General features: G+C 45.6%; 1 protein-coding gene across 11 annotated transcripts in view; it reads right to left on the reverse strand.

Annotated features, from left to right (window-relative positions):
- The window catches only part of DOCK7 (dedicator of cytokinesis 7), an 864,306-nt gene that overhangs the window by 31,121 nt on the left and 812,663 nt on the right, over positions 1-20,522 (reverse strand). For all 11 annotated transcript variants that reach the window (XM_086953476.1, XM_086953469.1, XM_086953439.1 and 8 more), the window contains one exon: positions 16,325-16,468. In XM_086953476.1, coding sequence (XP_086809602.1) covers positions 16,325-16,468 — 144 coding nt within the window. The remainder of the gene's footprint in view (positions 1-16,324; positions 16,469-20,522) is intronic.

Below are 20,522 nucleotides of genomic sequence, written 5' to 3' on the forward strand. Positions count from 1 at the left end.
ACATTTCGAGATCCACTCCCACGCCTGGGGATAATTCTACGTTAAGGAATCTGCGGCTAGTAGTCTCTATCAGATATGTTGTAATATAGCATAAGAATTTGCAGAAGACTGACAAAGCCCACAAGCCGGATTCAAATGCTTTATTACCTCTAATTCATGTTTTTAGTTTCTCTGTGCCACCGAAGAGAATGGCCAAGTAATCTTCTGTTTTATAATATTTAGGTGCCAGCAGTCAAGAAATATCGGAACATAGTTGGCTGAGTTACATTACTGGACAATATTGGTGTGATCCTGATGAATAATGTTTGGTAGGAACTGTTCTAGTCAGTGTGCCTGTATCTTGGCAACAGTTTTGGTTTCTCCATTAGGGACCGACAACAGTCAATTGGAGCGCCAAAGGAGTTGATTTATTTATTTATTTTAAACATTTATAAAGCTCAGCATCTACCCGTGGGTGTCTTGGCGCTGTGACTTATGCTAGCAGTCTCTGGTTATCGCGGTATCTACCTTAGGGAATGTTTGTGCTGGACGGTTATTGGTCAAATAGCCACGTTTTTACAAGTTTTCTGAATTGGAGTAGTGAGGGTGCCGATTTTAGTTCCATTGGAAGCGTGTTCCAAAGTTTGGCTGCGGAGTTAATGAAGCAACGGTCACCCCATTTAACAGTCCTGGTTCGTGGCACTACCAGAAGAAGTCTCTGTTCTGATCGGAGAGATCTTTTCGGGAGGTAGTGGCATAGTTTCTGTTTAAGAAACGCTGGGCCCTGACCCTTGAGAGCTTTAAAGGTGAGACACAAGGTCTTGAATCTGATGCGATTTCTCACCGTTAACCAATGGTGGTTTCTTATTGCTTGCTTAGTGGACTGAAATCTGGGGATGCCTGATAGCAGCCTTGCAGCAGCATTTTGAATAAGCTGCAGTTTGGCCACCACCCTTGCCTGCGCGTTTACAAAGAGTCCGTTACAATAATCAAGTGATGAGAGTACTAAGGAGCTCACCACTGTTTTCCTTGTACTTTCGGGTAAGTAGGGCAGGATTTTTCTAATGATCTTGAGCTTGTAGAAGGCAGAAGACGCGACCTGGTTGGCATGGTTAGCGAAACTGAGATTATCGTCAAAGACAATTCCCAGATTCCTAACTTTATGCACCGGTTCTGGGGGGGCTCCAAGCGAAGTTGGCCACCATGTATTGGACCATTGTGGGGATAATTTTCCGAAGATCATTACCTCCGTTTTATCTGAATTGAGACGCAAGCAGTTCTCAGCCATCCAATCCTTAATAGCCACCATACCTTCACACAGGTAACCATGAAGACGACCACAAACCTTGGTTTTCATGGACCCTTGCAGAGAGCTCTTTAATATAGCCTATTGAACAAATGTATGAAAAATGGAGGAGTGGACTCAATCAGGTGTGTATCGTTATTAGCCAATGGGGAGAATAGGTGTAATGAGTGGCACCATGGACGGTGCTAGGGTGTATATCCCTGCCCCATCCCTTCATTAAAACAGATGAATAAGTTCCTTGTTTTTGAAACACTGAGCGATACCACCAGAACATTTGCTTAGGTTTGGTTCCTTGGGTCACTAGCAAACTGCCTTTTTTCATTCTCTGGAAAAAGTGTGGCAGTGTCTTGCCCTTTATGTGTACTATGAAGGAATCCACAACTGTGAAATTGTCAGCATCCGGGTGTTGGTAATTCCCTAGAATTTTTTACAAAGGATTTGTGGTTTTCCACCAAATCACAGTCATCCAGAGCCAAAGAATCAGACACTATGGAGCTGGTATAGAAGTCCACACAATTGCTACACAGGGATTCAGAAAGGTATCTCTTGATGGTCTGCTACTAAGCCAGAAGGCTCTGTGTGTTTTTCACAAGGCTTAAGGGGATGGACATGTAGAAGATAAATCCTACATCCTACCCTTAGAGGAATATGTAAAGCAAGCAATTCCTCCACCCATCCTTTCCTGACATTCAAAAGTTTAGTGATTGATGGAGCACACGTACACAATACCAGGCTTCTCCAACGAGTCATGAACTACTGGTTGAGTTACCTTGGAGTAGCTCTCCTGGGTGCAGTCCATCTTAATAAATTAGAAGCTTTTGTATACATTTATACCAACATTGAAATGTGTGTATTTAAGATGTAAATGTATGTATTTTTAGAACTACTCAGATGATGTTTGAAGAAAAATGGATGAATTTCCAAAATAATTTGAAAGCTGATTGATAAATCATGTGAAGCTGTTGAGACCTATTACCAATATTATTACTTTGGTATCACTAGTAATGCAGTTATTGCTGTTGTGTATTACCTATGTACATGGATTCCAAATTGACAACGACTTTTTAGATTGAGCCTGGGCAGCGCATGCGATTCTCTGCGAGTCATGCTGTATTGGAGTATGTATTTGAAGCTCCATCCATATTTGTCATTGGCTTGTGTCACTGTCCTTCATAAATGCTTGCTTCTGATTCCTTTTTAGGCTTGTTAGTCCCTCCTTAGTACTGCCTTGTCTTCATTTGCAACCTTTGATGAGGACTGGCCCTTTTACTTCGGTTGTTACACTGTACGTCATCTTTAGTCTATAAGCACTATTTCTGTAATGAGTTTCTCTTACTGCAGGAGGATCTCGTGTGCAGTTGTGACTACCGGCTTGTTTAACTTGTAGCAAACGGGACCTTTTCAGGGGCCATGGGAGACGGAAGGAGACCCCTCAGCGATGTCTTCAAGCATTTGGAATGCAATAGGTCTTGCATTTGCGAGAGTTTAAGCTATTGGCATTGTAAATGACAATGCCTTTTATTTATGTTTTAAAACCAAAACATGCAGATGCTTGTTTAAGTTACTGCTGGCAACCCTGGCGGTGAGCACATAAGTGATTACTGCTGGTACTCCTGCATAGTTTAGCCACTAATATAATCTGGTCTGATGTGACCACTATTACAAGGCTAAGAATAATAGTAGCTTGGGGTAATATTGAACTTAAGTAGCTCTTGTTACGGAAACACTGGAGACCCGTGTCCCATATGTTAGGAATCGGGTTAGTCCCTTTTTTATGATCATGCCTTGACATCACATGACAAAGGAAGTAGGATAAAAGGTGGTCCTACCTTTAGTTCGATGCTTGATATTGCCAGTGTTTGGATTCCTACCCTGGTTGTTGGCTGCTGTTTGTTGCTGTGCAGAGATTTTTCCTGCTATTTCTAAGTCCCTTTTTTGCCTTACTTTTACTCACGGGCTCGTGAGAAGGGTTAGCTTTTCCCTTTCCCCTCGTTTCTCCTATTAGTCAGTTAGGCTGTGTTGGGTTCCCGGGTTCCCCTTCCCTCATCCCTGTTCTTATTTCTGCCCCAGCACTTTTTCCCTTGTTTTAGTGTGTTCGGGGGCTCCCGTTCACACTCGCGTTGCACGGAGATATTTTTCTCTCGTGTTGATGAAAGAAGCAACGCGGAGGTTAGACGAAGCTTCGGCGGTTTCAGCGCGTCTTTGCTGGGACTGCTCTTTGCTTCGTTTTGTGCGGAAGTGACGTTTTGGGTCACTCCGCGAAGGCATTGCTGGTTTAGTTCTGGGGCTTCCGAAAGGTTTCCCTCTGTCCCTGTCCCTGGGGTTAAAAAACAAAGGTTTTTTTTTAGGCGGTGGCAAGTACCATAGTAAGACCTTTTTCCCCTCATTAGATATTTTATTTTTATGGACATTGCTACAAAAGCTCCCTCCACTTCCATACTACAGAGATTAAGTGCAGTTGCCGGAGTGTTACTTTCTCTAGGTTTTACTCCTTACCTTTACGAAGCAGAGCCTGCACATCACATCGGTAAGAGGGGTTTTGTATGTTTTGCAAGGCATGGTCATTGAGGGTTGGTGTTGATTTTACCAGTAGCGATACATGAAGGGATTGTTTTGTTCCCCCTTGTACATAGGTGCAGAAGCGTAAAGAAGGAGGGAGCGGTGTCCTATTCATCACTAAGGGTGGAAGACTTGGTATCTCCTCAACATTACCACCCTCTTTTCGGGTCCATTGGTGCCCTCATAGAGTTTGACCTGTGGGGGTCCAACGGGCAAGTTAAGGGGATTGGTGCATGCTACGTTCCTGCAGTGCTTGGGCTGGTTGGAGTCTAACAGAATATCAAGCCCACGTTATAACAGAACTGCCCGGACTAGCATGGAAGAGGATGGGAATCCGTTAGGTGGGGGAACGGGTGGTCCCACAATGCAGGATATTTTTGGAGCCGTACATACCCTCCAAGCGCAGGTGCAGGAGCTGCAACAGGAGAATGTAGGATTGAAACAGGAGTTGGTGGCAGTAAGAGCCCGAGAACAAGCATCGAGCAGGGGAACAGGCCCTGGTATACAGCCTGCTACATTTCAGTATACAGGAGGGGCGGGAGCAAGTACTACGAGTGGCAGTAATCCCATAGCAGTAACAGTAACGACCCTCGTGGCAGTACCCTTGGCCCCCCCTGAGAGATTTACAGGAGAGAGCGATAAGTTCGGCACATTTATGAACCAGTGTCAGCTGCACTTTATGTGTAGAACGAATGCCTTTCCCGACGACTCTGCTAAGATTGCTTTTATACTGTCGTACCTGGCTGGCAACGCGGCCCAATGGGCGATTCCTTTGGTATAAAGCAACGACCGTGTGCTGTATAACTATCAGGCATTTAAGGAATTGATGCGGGGTCTGTTTGCTAAGCACGCGTTTATGCAGGCTAGTGATGCTGAATTGTTGAAACTACGGCAGGGCAGGCAGGACTTATTGTCTTATATAGCCAACTTTAATCGATTAGTAGCCGAGACGCATTGGCCAACCGAGAAAAGGACGTCCCTGTTTTATCAGGGACTTTGTGAGGAATTGAAGGACATAGTGTCACAGGTGGTGGATCCGCCTGAGGATTGTGCAGCCTTTATCGATCTCGTGGTGAAACTGAATCATCGGGTGACGGAACGGCGTGGAGAACGTAGCCGGTTCCAGTCTTCCCGAGGGAGTTATGTGAAACCAGAGGTGAAGTCGACAGGGGAGAGTAGATCAGTACCAGAGCCCATGGAAATAGGTGGAGTAAGGGGACCCCTGACTTCAGAGGAAAAGAAAAGGAGAAGAGAGATGAATTTGTGTCTTTATTGTGGACAGGGGGGCCCTTTTGCGCGAGATTGCCCTGTGAAACCATCAGGTGTAGGGTTTGGCAAGAAGGTGGCGTGTATACAAGTAGATCAAGGTTCAGGTAAAGAAAGAAAAGAGCAGTATGAGGTTGTAGGGGCCTTAGACCAAGCTCCAAGACATTTTGTGATTAGCGCCCAATTGCTGCTTTCAGCGCAGAAACGCGTTCCTGTGTCAGTGTTGCTAGATTCGGGGGCCACTGGAAACTTTATAGACATCTCGATGGCTGAGAAATTGATGGTTCCTTGTCACCTGAAAGAACAGCCTGAGCCAGTAGGGGCTATTGATGGGACAGAGTTGACCTCGGGGTGTATCACTCGACAGACTGCTCCACTTGGTTTGTTGTGTGAGAATGGACACGTGGAAAGTGTGATTTTGATTTAATTGATGCACCTTCTTTTGGGTTGGTGTTGGGGGTCCCATGGTTGCAAAAACATAACCCAAGGATTGACTGGGTACAGAGATTGGTAACGTTGGACTCAGTACATTGTTTGAGGAATTGTTATATTGTGGAAGCTGAGCAGATCAATCCCTTGTCCTGCGCCATGGTTGAAACGAGTGTTATTCCTTCTCAGTATTCAGCTTATGAGGATGTGTTTGATAAGGTATGTGCCCAAGGCCTTCCGCCACATAGGTCGTATGACTGCAAGATCGATTTAATACCAGGGGCTCCGTTGCCGTGCAGCCGGGTTTATGCACTGTCTGAGCCTGAGGAGGCCCATTTGAAAACGTATATTGAAGAGATGTTGCTCTTGGGTTATATTCGTCCTTCTTCCTCGCCAGTGTCATCGGCTATATTTTTCATACCGAAGAAGGAGGGGTCCTTGAGGGCTTGTGTTGACTACAGAACGTTGAACTCGGCCACCGTTAAAAACCGGTACCCTCTTCCACTCATCTCCGTGTTGCTGGATCAGCTCCGCAAGGCGACGCTGTTCACCAAGTTAGACTTGCGGGGCGCATACCATCTTATACGGGTTCGGCCAGGAGATGAGTGGAAGACGGCATTTAAAACAAAGTACGGACTGTTTGAGTATACGGTAATGCCGTTTGGCTTGTGCAATGCGCCAGCGGCGTTTCAGTTTTTTATCAATGAAGTCCTTGGCCAGTACCTGGATCAGACAGTCATAGTATACTTGGATGACATACTTTTTTATTCAGAGAAAGGGCTCAACCATACCAAGCATGTGTCACAGGTCTTGCAGACTTTACAGGAACATCATTTATATGCTAAGCTGGAGAAGTGCCAGTTTAGTACTCCCGAAGTAGAATTTTTGGGGTTTGTGATATCTGCAGCAGGCATCCGGATGGACCCGAAAAAGATTCAGGCTATAGAGACCTGGCCAGTACCAACGAATGTGAAACAAATACAGGTGCTACTAGGCTTCGCAAATTTTTACCGGCGATTCATACTGCATTTTTCTGACATTGTGGCTCCAATGACTCGCCTTTTGAGGAAGGGCGTCCCTTTTGATTGGACAAGTGAGACTCAGGATGCTTTTCGTATGTTGCTAAGGCAGTTCGTGTCTGCACCAGTATTGGTGCATCCTGACCCTGCCCTGCCGTATTTTGTAGAAACCGATGCTTCTTTGTGTGCTGTAGGTGGGGTATTGTCACAGCGGGATGAAGCCACTGGTCATATGCATCCAATTGCGTTCTTTTCTAAAACATTGTTGCCAGCTGAACGTAATTATACCGTGGCAGAACGAGAGTTGCTGGCGGTCAAACTGGCGTTTGAGGAATGGCGACATTATTTATGGGGTGCCAGACATGTCATTACCATCTACACCGATCATAAGAATCTAGAATTCTTTCGTTCTGCCAGGGCCTTAACTCCTCGCCAGATGAGATGGGTTCTATTCTTTAATGAATATGACTTCATCATAACATACAGACCTGCAGCCCAACAGGTGAAATCCGATGCTCTTTCCCGAATACATGTTGAGGTGAAGGAAGAAGGCTCCTTGAAGGAGAGCAGGGCGATAATAGCAGAGGAAAGGATTATAGGGGCTTTGGTTGTGGAAGACTTTCCTGCTCTAGTGAAAGAACGGTTGAGCCACTTAGATCTGGCGCCTTGGTTGTCCATACCCCAGATATCAATGAAAGATGGACTTTTGTATAATGAGAACCGGATGTTTGTTCCCCCTGTGCTGAGAGATGAGGTACTGGAGTGGTGTCATTCCTCTGCCCTAGCCGCCCATCCGGGAATAAGGAAAACCAAGGAAATGTGTACGAGGTGGTTCTGGTGGGAGTCCATGACTAAGGATGTTCTAGGATATGTGAGTGCTTGCCCTGTGTGTGCGATCAGCAAGCCATCGCATTGTAAACCCTCCGGACTCTTACAGCCTTTGGAGGTACCGCCTGGTCCATGGCATACTTTAAGTATGGATTTTGTAACGGATCTACCATCAGTTGCTGGTTGCACCGCCATATTGGTGGTGGTGGATTTATTCACCAAAATGGCCCACTTCATATCGCTTCCTAAAATCCCTTCTGCAAAGGAGATGGCGGTAGTGTTTATGTCTTCGGTTGTGCGGTTGCATGGGTTGCCGGTGGTGATTATATCGGACAGGGGGTCGCAGTTCGTCTCACACTTTTGGACTGAGCTGTGTCAGGTGCTTAAAACCGAGATACGTTTATCTTCGGCTTACCACCCTCAATCCGACGGTCAGACCGAGCGCACTAATCAGACGATGGAACAATACTTAAGGTGTCTGATAGCGTCTTTGTCCTGTGATTGGGTAACCGCTCTGCCCATTGCGGAATTCGCTTATAACAACAGTGTGCATTCCGCATTGGGCATGACACCCTTCTACTGTTCACTTGGGTATCATCCTAGAGCGGTAGCTATACAGCCCACGGGTCGCGTGCCAGCCATCGATGACGTGTGTGAGCGATTGAGAGACATATGGGATTTGGCCAGGGACAGCCTTATAGAAGCAAAGGGGGCTATGAAAGCACAGGCGGATAAACATCGAGTCGATGCTCCGGCATACAAGATAGGGGATCTAGTATGGCTGGCTTCACGCAACCTGAGACTGCAAGGATCTCGTAAATTGCAGCCCCGATTTCTGGGTCCCTTTACCATACTACAGGTTATTAACCCCGTAGCAATGAAGCTCAGGTTACCACAAGAATATAGGTTGCGCCCCGTTTTTCATACATCTCTGCTTAAAGGCTACATACCATCAGTCCAGGTGTTACCGCCTCCTCCTCCTGTTCTGGTTGATGGGCAGGAGGAATTTGAAGTTCTGGCTATTCTAGATTCGAAGCGTGTCAGAGGTCGCCTTATGTACTTGGTGGATTGGAAAGGGTAGACAAAGGAGGACAGGACATGGGAACCAGCAGGGGGGGGTGCACGCCCCGCGGTTGGTTCGATTATTCCACAGACAACACCCCTCGAAGCCCCGACCTGTGGGGAGGATCATTGGGGGGGGTACTGTTAGGAATCGGGTTAGTCCCTTTTTTATGATCATGCCTTGACATCACATGACAAAGGAAGTAGGATAAAAGGTGGTTCGATGCTTGATATTGGCAGTGTTTGGATTCCTACCCTGGTTGTTGGCTGCTGTTTGTTGCTGTGCAGAGATTTTTCCTGCTATTTCTAAGTCCCTTTTTTGCCTTACTTTTACTCACGGGCTCGTGAGAAGGGTTAGCTTTTCCCTTTCCCCTCGTTTCTCCTATTAGTCAGTTAGGCTGTGTTGGGTTCCCGGGTTCCCCTTCCCTCATCCCTGTTCTTATTTTTGCCCCAGCACTTTTTCCCTTGTTTTAGTGTGTTCGGGGGCTCCCGTTCACACTCGCGTTGCACGGAGATGTTTTTCTCTCGTGTTGATGAAAGAAGCAACGCGGAGGTTAGACGAAGCTTCGGCGGTTTCAGCGCGTCTTTGCTGGGACTGCTCTTTGCTTCGTTTTGTGCGGAAGTGACGTTTTGGGTCACTCCGCGAAGGCATTGCTGGTTTAGTTCTGGGGCTTCCGAAAGGTTTCCCTCTGTCCCTGTCCCTCGGGTTAAAAAACGAAGGGTTTTTTTTAGGCGGTGGCAAGTACCATAGTAAGACCTTTTTCCCCTCATTAGATATTTTATTTTTATGGACATTGCTACAAAAGCTCCCTCCACTTCCATACTACAGAGATTAAGTGCAGTTGCCGGAGTGTTACTTTCTCTAGGTTTTACTCCTTACCTTTACGAAGCAGAGCCTGCACATCACATCGGTAAGAGGGGTTTTGTATGTTTTGCAAGGCATGGTCATTGAGGGTTGGTGTTGATTTTACCAGTAGCGATACATGAAGGGATTGTTTTGTTCCCCCTTGTACATAGGTGCAGAAGCGTAAAGAAGGAGGGAGCGGTGTCCTATTCATCACTAAGGGTGGAAGACTTGGTGTCTCCTCAACATTACCACCCTCTTTTCGGGTCCATTGGTGCCCTCATAGAGTTTGACCTGTGGGGGTCCAACGGGCAAGTTAAGGGGATTGGTGCATGCTACGTTCCTGCAGTGCTTGGGCTGGTTGGAGTCTAACACCATACCCTACTACTAGTAAACAACAACTAGTATATGCAGATCTTTATAGCCCTCTGGATACTTCAGGATGACTTCTTTAGATTCCCTAATAAGCCAAATCTATCCTTTCATCACCTCTGCCCATTTCAGTCGTCTCATATGCTTCTTGAATCTAAGCTGGGCAGTGTTACTATTTCGTTGTGTTGGGTCTTTTCTGAAAGATGTGGGTCAAAGAGCTGCTTCACCCAATTTACTATCACAAGTCGCACTCCATACGATCAGGGCCACTAAATATGTGTTTTGTACTTTCTTGACACAGTATATAGGCTGAAACTTAAAGGGAATTTTGATACCATATTTTTGCATGCTTATAAATATGATATGACCTCTGTGCCTTTCGGATGATGCAATCAAAAACATCATGGAAGATTCTGATAGTCTTTCCACTAATCTTATGTTTCCGATCATGCTTCATATTGTTGACGACTTGCATTTTTTCGGTTAATTGGGAAATGAACCAGGAATGGCCCTAGCAGGGCAATCATGAGAAGGGATAAGGTCTAGAATTCTAGGTGTTGATCAGAAAGGAAAATGCATCTGGCATCCCGGGACTGTTTACCCGATTTGACTCTTTTCTTTTTACTTGTTTTCAATTGATTGCTGAATCTTTGTCGTTCATCATTTTACTTGATTTTATTTTAAGTGACTGCTGAATCTGTTATTTCTCTCACTTGGGGGTAGGGGGGGCTAATCTGTTCAGTTGTAAAACGGAATCAGCAGGAGGTAACTTTTCTGTGTGCTCAGTCCACGAACTGATCTGAGTTGGTACAGCGTGGCACTTTTTGTACTGTGGGCTGGCTTATACTAAACACAGATTTATTGATTTGGGAGAAAATACCATTTGATGCTAAAAGACTTGTTTTACCCTGATTTTAATGCACACTTGCCTTGATTTGTTGTAAGTGTAATAAGCGCATTTGCGCATTGATACACTCATACTCACTTCCTGTATAGTGAGCATTCTGACATCGAGCTGCCATTTTGGTGTGGTCACACGCAAGCTCACCTGTGCACTTCCAGATCGCGGCCAGCGCCAGCCCAGCTGCTGGTTTGCCTTCTCATATTATAGCCCGCAGCACTTACTCTAAAGCGGAGTTGCTTGCCTTTCACACCTTACCTCATGATCATGAAGGTGAGCTCTCTGTTGGCAAAATAGGTGAAAGTTTTGATTGCCCCAGGTGTGACTTCTCAAATGAAGCTCCAATACTCTGTAACTCCCAAAGCAATAAGGTCAAGGGTCGGACTCCTCTAGGCGAAGCTGACTCTTTCACCTCTTCTCTCCCTGATACCTTCATTATGGCAAGTATGCTTAACTGTTGTTCTTTATCTAAGTAGCCTTTGGATATTTTTAATCTTTTAATTGACAAGAAATGGGATTTACATTTCCTCACAGAGACTTGGCTTAAGGAAAGTTCAGCTACTGATATGGCCCTCAAGATTATTTGATTAAGCACTTTGATAGAGTGGACAAACATGGGGGCGGGGAAGGAATTATAAACCGGTCAGTCTACTTCTGCTCATTTGCAAAATTCCCTAATAATCCTAATATTGAGAGCATGCCGTTTTCTATTATTTTAGGACCTACTTTTGCTGTCTCTGGTGCACTCATTTATAGGCCTCCGGATTCGACAGCTGCTTCCCTACAACTTCTGACTGACCTTTTAGGTCCATTTTATCCACTTCATGCTAATTACATGTTATTAGGAGTTTTGAACCTGCATGTGGATGACCCTAATCATAAACTTGCTCAGCAATTTTTTTAGTTCTATGGAAGATGTTAATCTTGAGAAATTAATTAAAGTGCATACCCACACTGCTGGTCATACACTGGACCGAATTCTGGCCAACCTTTTGATTGTTGAGGTGAAATCAGTTTTGAATCTTAGCTGGTCGGACCATATATTGATCCTGTTCAATGTTGTTACTTCGACTCCCGCAGAACTTCAAACAGCCATTAAGAAGTTGTTCAGACCCTGGTATAAAATAATTCAGTCTCCATTTTTGGAGTCTCTTCAGTCCTTTCCTTGTCAGATGACTGAGGATTTAGAGTACAATGTACTCAGCTTTACTGGTTGGAATATGAAGGAAATTGATAGTACTTCACCCTGCAAAGTGTGCTTCTGAAAGAGTCTTAAACCCTCTGCACCATGGTTTTCCGATTCTCTTAGGGTGGAGAAATCCCTATGTAAAAAGTTGGAAAGGCAATAGAGAGTGAATTATGACAAGGGTACAAACGTGATTTATGAGTCTGCTCTTAAAAATTATCATGCGTCCATCCGGTTGGCTCAAAAATCATTCATTGCTGTGTCCTTTCAGAAGCTTTGAACCATCTGTGTGAACTGTTCAAAGTAGGTAATTCCTATTCATCCCCTACGGCTACTAAAAACAGTCCAATCCCCTCTTTGGGTGTCTTTGAGGGCCTCCCTGGCTTTTTTCATAGGAAAATTCAAGGCATCTATGAACAGTTCCCCGTTCAGTGTCGCACTATTCCAGCATCACCTTCTGGTATGTTTGTTGGGCCCTTACTATTCAGTTTCTCCCTTATTTCACTTGAGGAATAGGCAATGGAGATCTCAAAGTTTAAATCAGTATGCCCTCTTGATCCTTGCCCGTCTGCTATTCTCAGTCTAACAGGAACGGCGGTAAACCCCAGGCTAAATATTGAATCTCTGGAACAGGCGCTGGTCACATCCTGCTGGAAAGAAGCTCTTCTTCTTCCCATGTTGAAGAAGCCTTCTGCTGATCCCAAGGTCTTTGACAATTTTAGACCTATCTCTCTCTCTTGCCCACAGCCACTAAACTTCTGGAGAAGAATATAAATAGGCAGTTATCGAACTTTCTTGAAGCAAATCACCTGCTCCATGGTTCCCAATCGGGGTTCCGTGCTAGATAGAGCACTGAGACTGCTCTACTTGAAATCTCAGAATACATTAACGCTAACTTGATTTAAACACTCTGGTCATGGTGTTGCTTTTGGATCTTTCTGCTGCAATCAACACGGACTCTCATGCAATTCTCTTGGAGAGACTGGACATGATCAGCGTCAGAGGTCGAGCACTATGCTGCTCAAAACCTTCATGAGTGGGCAATCGCAGGCTCTTTTCCTTCCCCCTTTTACTTCTGAGACTAAATCCTTAGTATGTGGGGTTCCACCGGGCCTGGCTTTTAGCCCAACACTTTTTAATGTTTATTTGTAGCCCCTGGCTATGTTAGTTGAATCCTGGGGAATGAGTGTTATATCCTAAGCGGCTGATCCTCAACTCCATTTGGATTTCCAGGAAAATAGGTCTCCTTCAAACTCTGTCTGAAATCCGTGGTGGACTGACGAACAAAAGTTGTCTGAACCTGCATTCAGACAAGACTGAGGTGCTGTACCTAGGTACTAAGTCCCCCGCGTCATTCAGTATTTGCTGGCCATCGGACCTGGGGGCTCCCCCTGCCCCTGCGGTTAGAAACCATGGGGTGAAATGTGATTCAGGCCTGACCTTGGAGCCCCAGGTTAAAGCTTTATCCTCTTCCTGTTTTCTCACACAGAGGTCTCTTAGAAGGATTTTGCATCTCATCCCAATAGAGTATCGCAAGACGATTGTTCAAACCCTAATAACTTCTAGGCTGGACTACTCTAATAGTCTGTATTTGGGCCTTCTGGCCTTTTTGATTCAGCATCTTCAGACTATTCAAAACCCTGTTGCTTGGCTGATTTTGAGGCCCCGCATCGATCTTTGGTGTCGGGTCACTTACGTGCCCTCCACTGGCTTCCGGTCAAGAAAAGAATCTGGTTCATACCTCTGACCTTAGCTTTCAGTGCCTATCATCATAAGGGCCCTCTTTACCCTAGGAGTAACTTTAAACCATATTCTCAGAGGAGATGTTTGAGATCTAATAATCTCGAACATTACCACATCCCCCACATTCACATGGGCAGAAGAGGAGGCAGACCATTCACCTTTCTGACAACTAAGCTGCTAGATGATCTTCCTCTTAATTTGAGAAGTATCTTGTCTGAAGTTGCTGTTAGAAAGTTGTTAAAAACTTTTCTTTTCGATTCTTGCTAAGGCAGTCTGCCATTTTCTGCCTCGAGTCTGGGGGATCCTTACCGCTAGAGCTGGGAAACCTCTTTGGAGGTAGCTGTGCGCTTTATAAATGTGACTGTATTGTATTGTATTATGAAGATCAAACATGCAATATAAAGAATCATGGTGCTTATTTCCTAATCCTTTGTGTCTCTTCGAACTTCCAGGCATCCATATTCCATACTCAGCAATCGATTTTCAGATGGTTATCATCAAGCTGGCTGGCCATAGTCACTAACTCTTTAATTTAATTATTGTGAACAGACGTTCTATAAACCAAGGCTTTCAGTGTACTGCTCGTAGTCATCAAATCTTGTGGATCTGTTTCCTTATGGTTGCAATTTATACTACCAGTTTATCCATATTGTTTGGTACAGTCTAAAAATATGGAGAAAACAGCCAACCTGGGTCTTGAATTAGTTTCTGCGATTTGGGTAGTGAGGTATATATTGCGCAAGTCTGATGGATAGATATTTTTACATGGTTAGGTATCAGAAAGTTGCTCCAAGAGAACCCAAGACAGCCACCACCCTATGCAGCTAATTTGCAATTGCAAGCAATTGCTAAAAAACTATAATTCTATCGGTATCCCTGAGCATTCTATAACTTATATTTTTATATTAGTTGATGAATTTTAAGTATAATAGGCTTAGTTCTGATATGTCAGGGTAACAGTAATATGCCCATATATCACGAAATAGCAATGAAACAGTGTGTAAGGACATCAGTTTAGGTATAAATATTACAAGAATATGGGTCTCTGAACATATGACCTAAAATAATTTCTTTCACTATAGGGATTGGCAGCCAGGAGAATTGATTGAATTTTGAAGCCGGACTAACTTTGTGATTGACGTCGGAAATATATGTGCTAATTGATAAAAATAAATGTGGTGAGTGGGCTAACAGAGTGTCTTCATGGTAAATTTATGGTTTGTGACACAATACCAAATTATTCATAAGTATGTTATGATGTCTTTTACACATTACAGAACTCAACAGGATTTATTTCTGAAAAGCATAAAGGAATATAGAATAAGGTGGTTGAGGTGAGCAGGATATACTAAATAAGAATTGATTGTTTTTTGTTTTTTTGGTGCTTTTGGGTGACCACAATATTCACGCTGCATTACATGGTTACTGAATTAGTTCTGATCTTGATTCTTACATTGGAATGTATAAGGCTATTGGTTTGTAAAACAATGATTTAATAGTTTCAGATTTTTCTGAGATTTATTGGTGGCCGGGTCTAACTATACACAGATTGGTGGTGTTTATATTTTTCTTGATTTCCGTTCCCTCTTCTTCCTTTCTTTTCTTTTCTCATGGTGGAGGTTAGGCTTAGCCCCATATTGAGGAATGCTATAGAATGGTAATTGGTATGTATATCCATTTATCTACAGCCCTGATGAAGTCTTTTGGAAAGAAGTTCCTCTGACGAAACACGCGTGTTGGCTGTTCTTGATCTTTGATATTGGCTGTATTATGTGCACTTGGACCTGTGCCGCGAACAAGTCCTCGTTTGAAAATTGAAGAATACGAGAATAAAAACCACGGACAGAAATTGAACTTCATTTGAACAATTTTCTTTGAATTTATGATTGAAAACTTTATTGAGATATAATACGGACACTGTGAATGGACTGTGAATGCTCAGGGATACCAATAGAATTATAACCTGGGTCTTGAGAATGCTGTTTTCAGGCAATGTGCTATTTAATGAGAGGTTTCTAACGCCAATTAGTTAACATCTTAAAACAGTATTATATTGAAAAAAGTATTGTATTTAGTTGAGCATTCGACCTGAAATGTATGTGTTCTTGTTATGTTGTGGTTTCTAATTGTGCCATGATAAAATCTTTGTTAGGGTATAGAAATGTAACTCACCATTGTCACCGTTTAAGGAAACTCATAGGATGGTTTGCAGTTGTGTGTGCTAGTGTCTAGCTGCCACAATATCAATAAAAGCAATCAGGCCTGTAATGAACACGAGGTGGGCCATGGGCATATTGTGTCAGGGCTGATCGTCTACGACTCAATCTTGCTTCAGTCCTTGCATGGCTCCCACTTGGATCCAAGAAGGAGCCACGTCCTCTCATTGGTGTTTCTTTTAAAGACTCAGGACCACTTCAGCCACCCTTCATCTATCTGCTGGGTGGCCCCACCAGTAAGCACCACACCCCTACCAATCCAGAGCAATGCAGCAGTGAGGCAAACTGGGGAGACAACAGGAGGAGAACGCTATACCACCATGTATAGGGTAGCGCCAATGAGGGAGAGCACCAGAATCTTCCACCTCCCTGTTTCCCACAACTGGATTGGGTCTCAGAAAAAGGCCAAGAATACAGTGAGACAAGATGACACCATAGGGGTGACTGGATCATTTGGGCCATTGACAGCCATTCATCCTGAACCCATATCTGTGAATGTTGGCAGTGACTCACATCCCATCATTTTTTTTGTTATTTTTGTTCTTTTCAAAACATTACCCATTCTCATTGTAATTTAGGCACAACCAATGATGGCAAAGACATCAATTTCTTACCTGATTCACAGTTGTCCCTACTGAACCTTGCAGAACCATTTGAAGCATCTTAGGATCTGAAGGATCTTGGTGAGTTGCAAAAGCCAATTCTTGTGTCTTTTTCTGCATGTCCTCTATTGCAACTTCAATTGGTGTCAAAATGATCTAAAAATGTAAGTACGAAAAATAACTCACTCTACAGTACACAAATAGCTACAGAAAAGGATTTCAAATCTTTGTGTTTAAGAACATGATGGATATCCAATCAGCCTCATTACAAGTGACATAAGATATAATGCACTTGTAATAAAGAGGACAGATATCTCTCAGATATGTGACAGAGTAACTCTAAATCAGGCCCAGAGGTTTACTCTGTTTCTTATAGACAGAGATATGACAGGAGGTTGCTTGATCATGGGACCTTTCTCGAGGAGGATGAGACCATCACTTTCTATTTTGTATGTATTGTCTTGAGACAGCTTTAGTCGTTCCACAAGCCTCATGCAAACAATAAAATTCACAAAAATACATAAAGGGAGGGACTTTGGGTCAGCCCTCTTCATTGCCGGTATATCATACTGTGATTCACATCTAGCTTTTGCCTACAACAGCTTTTAGCATGGGGTAAAGGGTCAGCCCACTTCAGCCATTGTTTCATTAGCCTGAGCACGTGCACAGTCTATTAAAAGGAAGTGCATTTAAGTCACAGGCCTAGAGGGCTAATGCTTACTCTTTTAATGCATTTTTCTTTCCAATTTTTTAATGTTTGTCATCTTGGAGTATTTAAGTTTAAAGTATTTTATTCATCATGACACACCAAGACAAGTACACATCATCATGGAGTAACCTACGTCAGCCAGAGAGTCCCAACATTTGCAGAAAGCTATCAGGCATAGGCCACATATGGTAATCCAGCATGGCAATAGAGAGAGTGCATAGACCTGGCGCGACACAACATTTCAATACAAACACCTCCCCCCGCCCCAACTCCCAATCACCCCAACCCAACTCCCCCCCACCCTCCCCACCCGTCGTCCAGTGCACTATCGTCATCTAATATGTACTTCAAGGCCGTAGGTCACAAGGAAAGGGGATCTCGTACCAATTCACCGGTCCGGTGCTGGCGGGCTAGTGAGCCGCAGGAGGCGGAGATATCTGGGACAAGTGTGTTCTCTGAACTCCGTGAGCAGTAAAGAATGAAACGGTTGCCATAGTTCGTTAAATTGTGCTATGTCCCCAGCCACCATGAGAGACAGTTTTTCCATACCCAGCACATGCCACAATCTGTGGAGCCAGCCTGTGATGGAGGGCGGTGTGACAGTGCGCCAGTGTATCAAAATATTCTGGACGGCAGAGCCTAGGACGATGGCGATCTGCCTACCTCTTCTGGACCTGAGGGGATACATTAAGTCATTTGGGAGTCCTAATAGGGTATATGCAGGAAAGCGCGGGAGCTCAATACCAAAGTGAGAGTCTATTTCGTCCAGCACTTCCTTCCAGTAAGTGGCCAAAAGAGGGCAGTCCCATAGAATGTGCGTAAGCATACCCCGATGTCCACACCCCGCCAGCATGTGTCAGCCTTACTGTGTTCGAACTCGTGTATCCGCTCAGGCGTGTAGTACCAATAGGTGGAAACTTTGGTGAATGTATCAGTGAGGCCCATATGATATGCCGAGTGGCGCGCCCTATAGGAGATGTGGTCCCACTCCTTGGGACTCAATGTTCTCCCGAGTTCCCGCTCCCATCTCTCCCTCCCGAGGTTGTGAAAGTGTGTTGAGGGTAGTTGTAAAAACCTATATAAATCCGTGATTAGTTTCGAGTCGAGTACGTGACAACAGCCACCTCTCACACGGTGAGAAAAGTCTATCCGCCGTTTCTCTCACTTGTGGCTGAAGAGCCCAATGTCGGGCCTGCATATAGCGATGCCTCTCAGTCTCGGGGAGAGAGAATTCCTGACGGAACTGCGTGAATGGGATGACCCCCTCGGGCCCATACAGATGACATAAAGCTCTACACCCTGCTTGCCACCAGTGCGTGAAAGCTCCCTTCTCCATTCCGGGAGTAAAAGCCGGGTTGTCTACCAATGGCGAGAGTGGCGACGGGAACGAGATAAGGTCATACTTAAGGCAAGTAGCGTCCCAGACCCGCAAAGGCACCCTAGTGATGAAGGAGGCGTAGAGATTCTTAGGCCGATGGGACCGGTGCAAGAACGGTATCTCTTGCAGAGGCCGACCCGCCACCGCCTGGTCCTGGAAAAGCCAATGCTTATCCGACTCCCATCTGCACCATTCCACAAAATACCGCAGTTGCGTCGCTTGAAAATATTTACGGAAGTCGGGAATGCCCAGACCTCCTGCTTCAGGAGACAAAAGGGAGAGGGCCCTGCGCAGCCTGGGCTTTTTCCCTTGCCAAATGAAGCGTGCCACATCTGACTGCAGCTGCGGGATCCACCCGGCCGGAGGCTGAAGCGGCAAAGCCCTGAACAAATAGAGAACCTGCGGTAAAATCGTCATCTTAATGGCAGCAATCCTTCCCAACCAGGAGAGGATGCCGCGGTTCCAGCGGCCCAGTTCCTCCTTGATCTTCGCCCCCAAGGGCGAGTAGTTAGCCGAAACCATAGCCGGTAACGTGGGTGCTATCTTAATCCCCAGATACGGGATCGCCTCTGAGGACCAAAGCAAGGGGAATCTGTTCTGTAGGTACGCCCTGGTGGCCGGTTCTAGGGAGATATCCAAAGCCACCGACTTCCCCACATTCATCTTAAAGCCTGAGACCGCACCAAATGCGTCCATCTCCTCCACACAAGCCGGTAAGGCTGTCCAGGGTGTAGCCAACGTGAAGATGACATCGTCAGCGTAGAGGCTGATCACGTGGGTAAAGCCACCCATCCGTATCCCCTCCACAGCCGGGTTAACCCTTACCCGCTGGGCAAACAGCTCCATGTATAAAGCAAAGAGCAAGGGTGAGAGTGGACAACCTTGCCTAGTGCCTCTCTCAATGCTGAAGGCAGCGGAAGTGTATCCGTTCACACAGACCACAGCTGTTGGCTCTTTGTAGCAGTTGAGGACCATGGAGCGGAACTTCTCTCCAATGCCCGCCTTCACCAGTACCTGTTCTAAAAATGGCCAATGTACTTGGTCGAACGCCTTCTCCGCGTCTACCGCTAGCATCATTCTCTCTCCAGGAATCCGAGAAGCCTTCTCCAGCAGGTGGACCACCCGCTTTGTGTTGTCGACCGTCTGCCTCCCTGGAACAAAGCCTGCCTGATCCGGGTCAATTAGACCGGGCAGGTGGGCGCCAGGCGACTGGCCAGGATCCCAGTATAGAGTTTTAAATCTACATTCAAGAGGGATATCGGTCTGTAGGACCCACAGTATTTCGGATCCTTCCCTGGCTTAGGGATGACCGTGATGGAGGCCCTCAGGAGATCAGACGGGATGGCTCCAGGTTCTGCGAAAGAGTTAAAAAGGCGCGTGAGGACAGGAGCTAACGATGTGCAAAACGTCTTATAAAAAAGAGCGGAGTAGCCGTCCGGGCCCGGCGCTTTGCCATGTTTGAGTTTGGCAATGGCCGACACCACCTCCTCTATTCCAATATCCCTATTCAGGTGGTCCGCCTGCAGAGGGTCCAAGGACGGCAAGGTGACCGAATCCAAATAAGAGGTCATGGACGTTGCGTCCGGCGGGTCACCGGCGTAGAGGTTCTCGTAGAACCCTCGGAACACGGCTGAGATACAGGCATCTTCCGTCTCCATACTTCCTGTGGGGTCGCAGATTTCCTTCACCATCTGGCTCTGCCGTGCAACCCGGAGCCGATTGGCCAGCAGCTTACCACTACGATCTCCCCCTGTATAAAAGGCGTGGCGCAGCCGGAGGGCCGCGTATTCTGCCCGATCCATATCCAAGGCCGCCAGAAGCTTCCTTGCCTCTTTGAGCTGCCGCCAAATCCTTGGCGCCCCCGTCCTACGATGGATCAACTCAAGCTCCCGAACCCTATCAGTAAATTCATCCCTCTTGGCCCTCCGCTCTTTGTTTTCAGCCGCGGAGATCGACAAAAATTCCCCCCTGAGGACAGCCTTCAATGCTGCCCACTGTGTGGCCCGGGTGGTATCGGCGTTATCATTGTGAGCCAGATAGTCACGGAGCACCTTTTCAATACGGTCTACCACCACCTTCCTATGTAGCAGAGTATCCCGAAGGCGCCAAGTCCTCGAGGGGTG

The sequence above is a fragment of the Lissotriton vulgaris genome, chromosome 1_1 (genome assembly GCF_964263255.1).
Source record: "Lissotriton vulgaris chromosome 1_1, aLisVul1.2, whole genome shotgun sequence".
In the NCBI taxonomy this organism is placed as follows: domain Eukaryota; kingdom Metazoa; phylum Chordata; class Amphibia; order Caudata; family Salamandridae; genus Lissotriton; species Lissotriton vulgaris.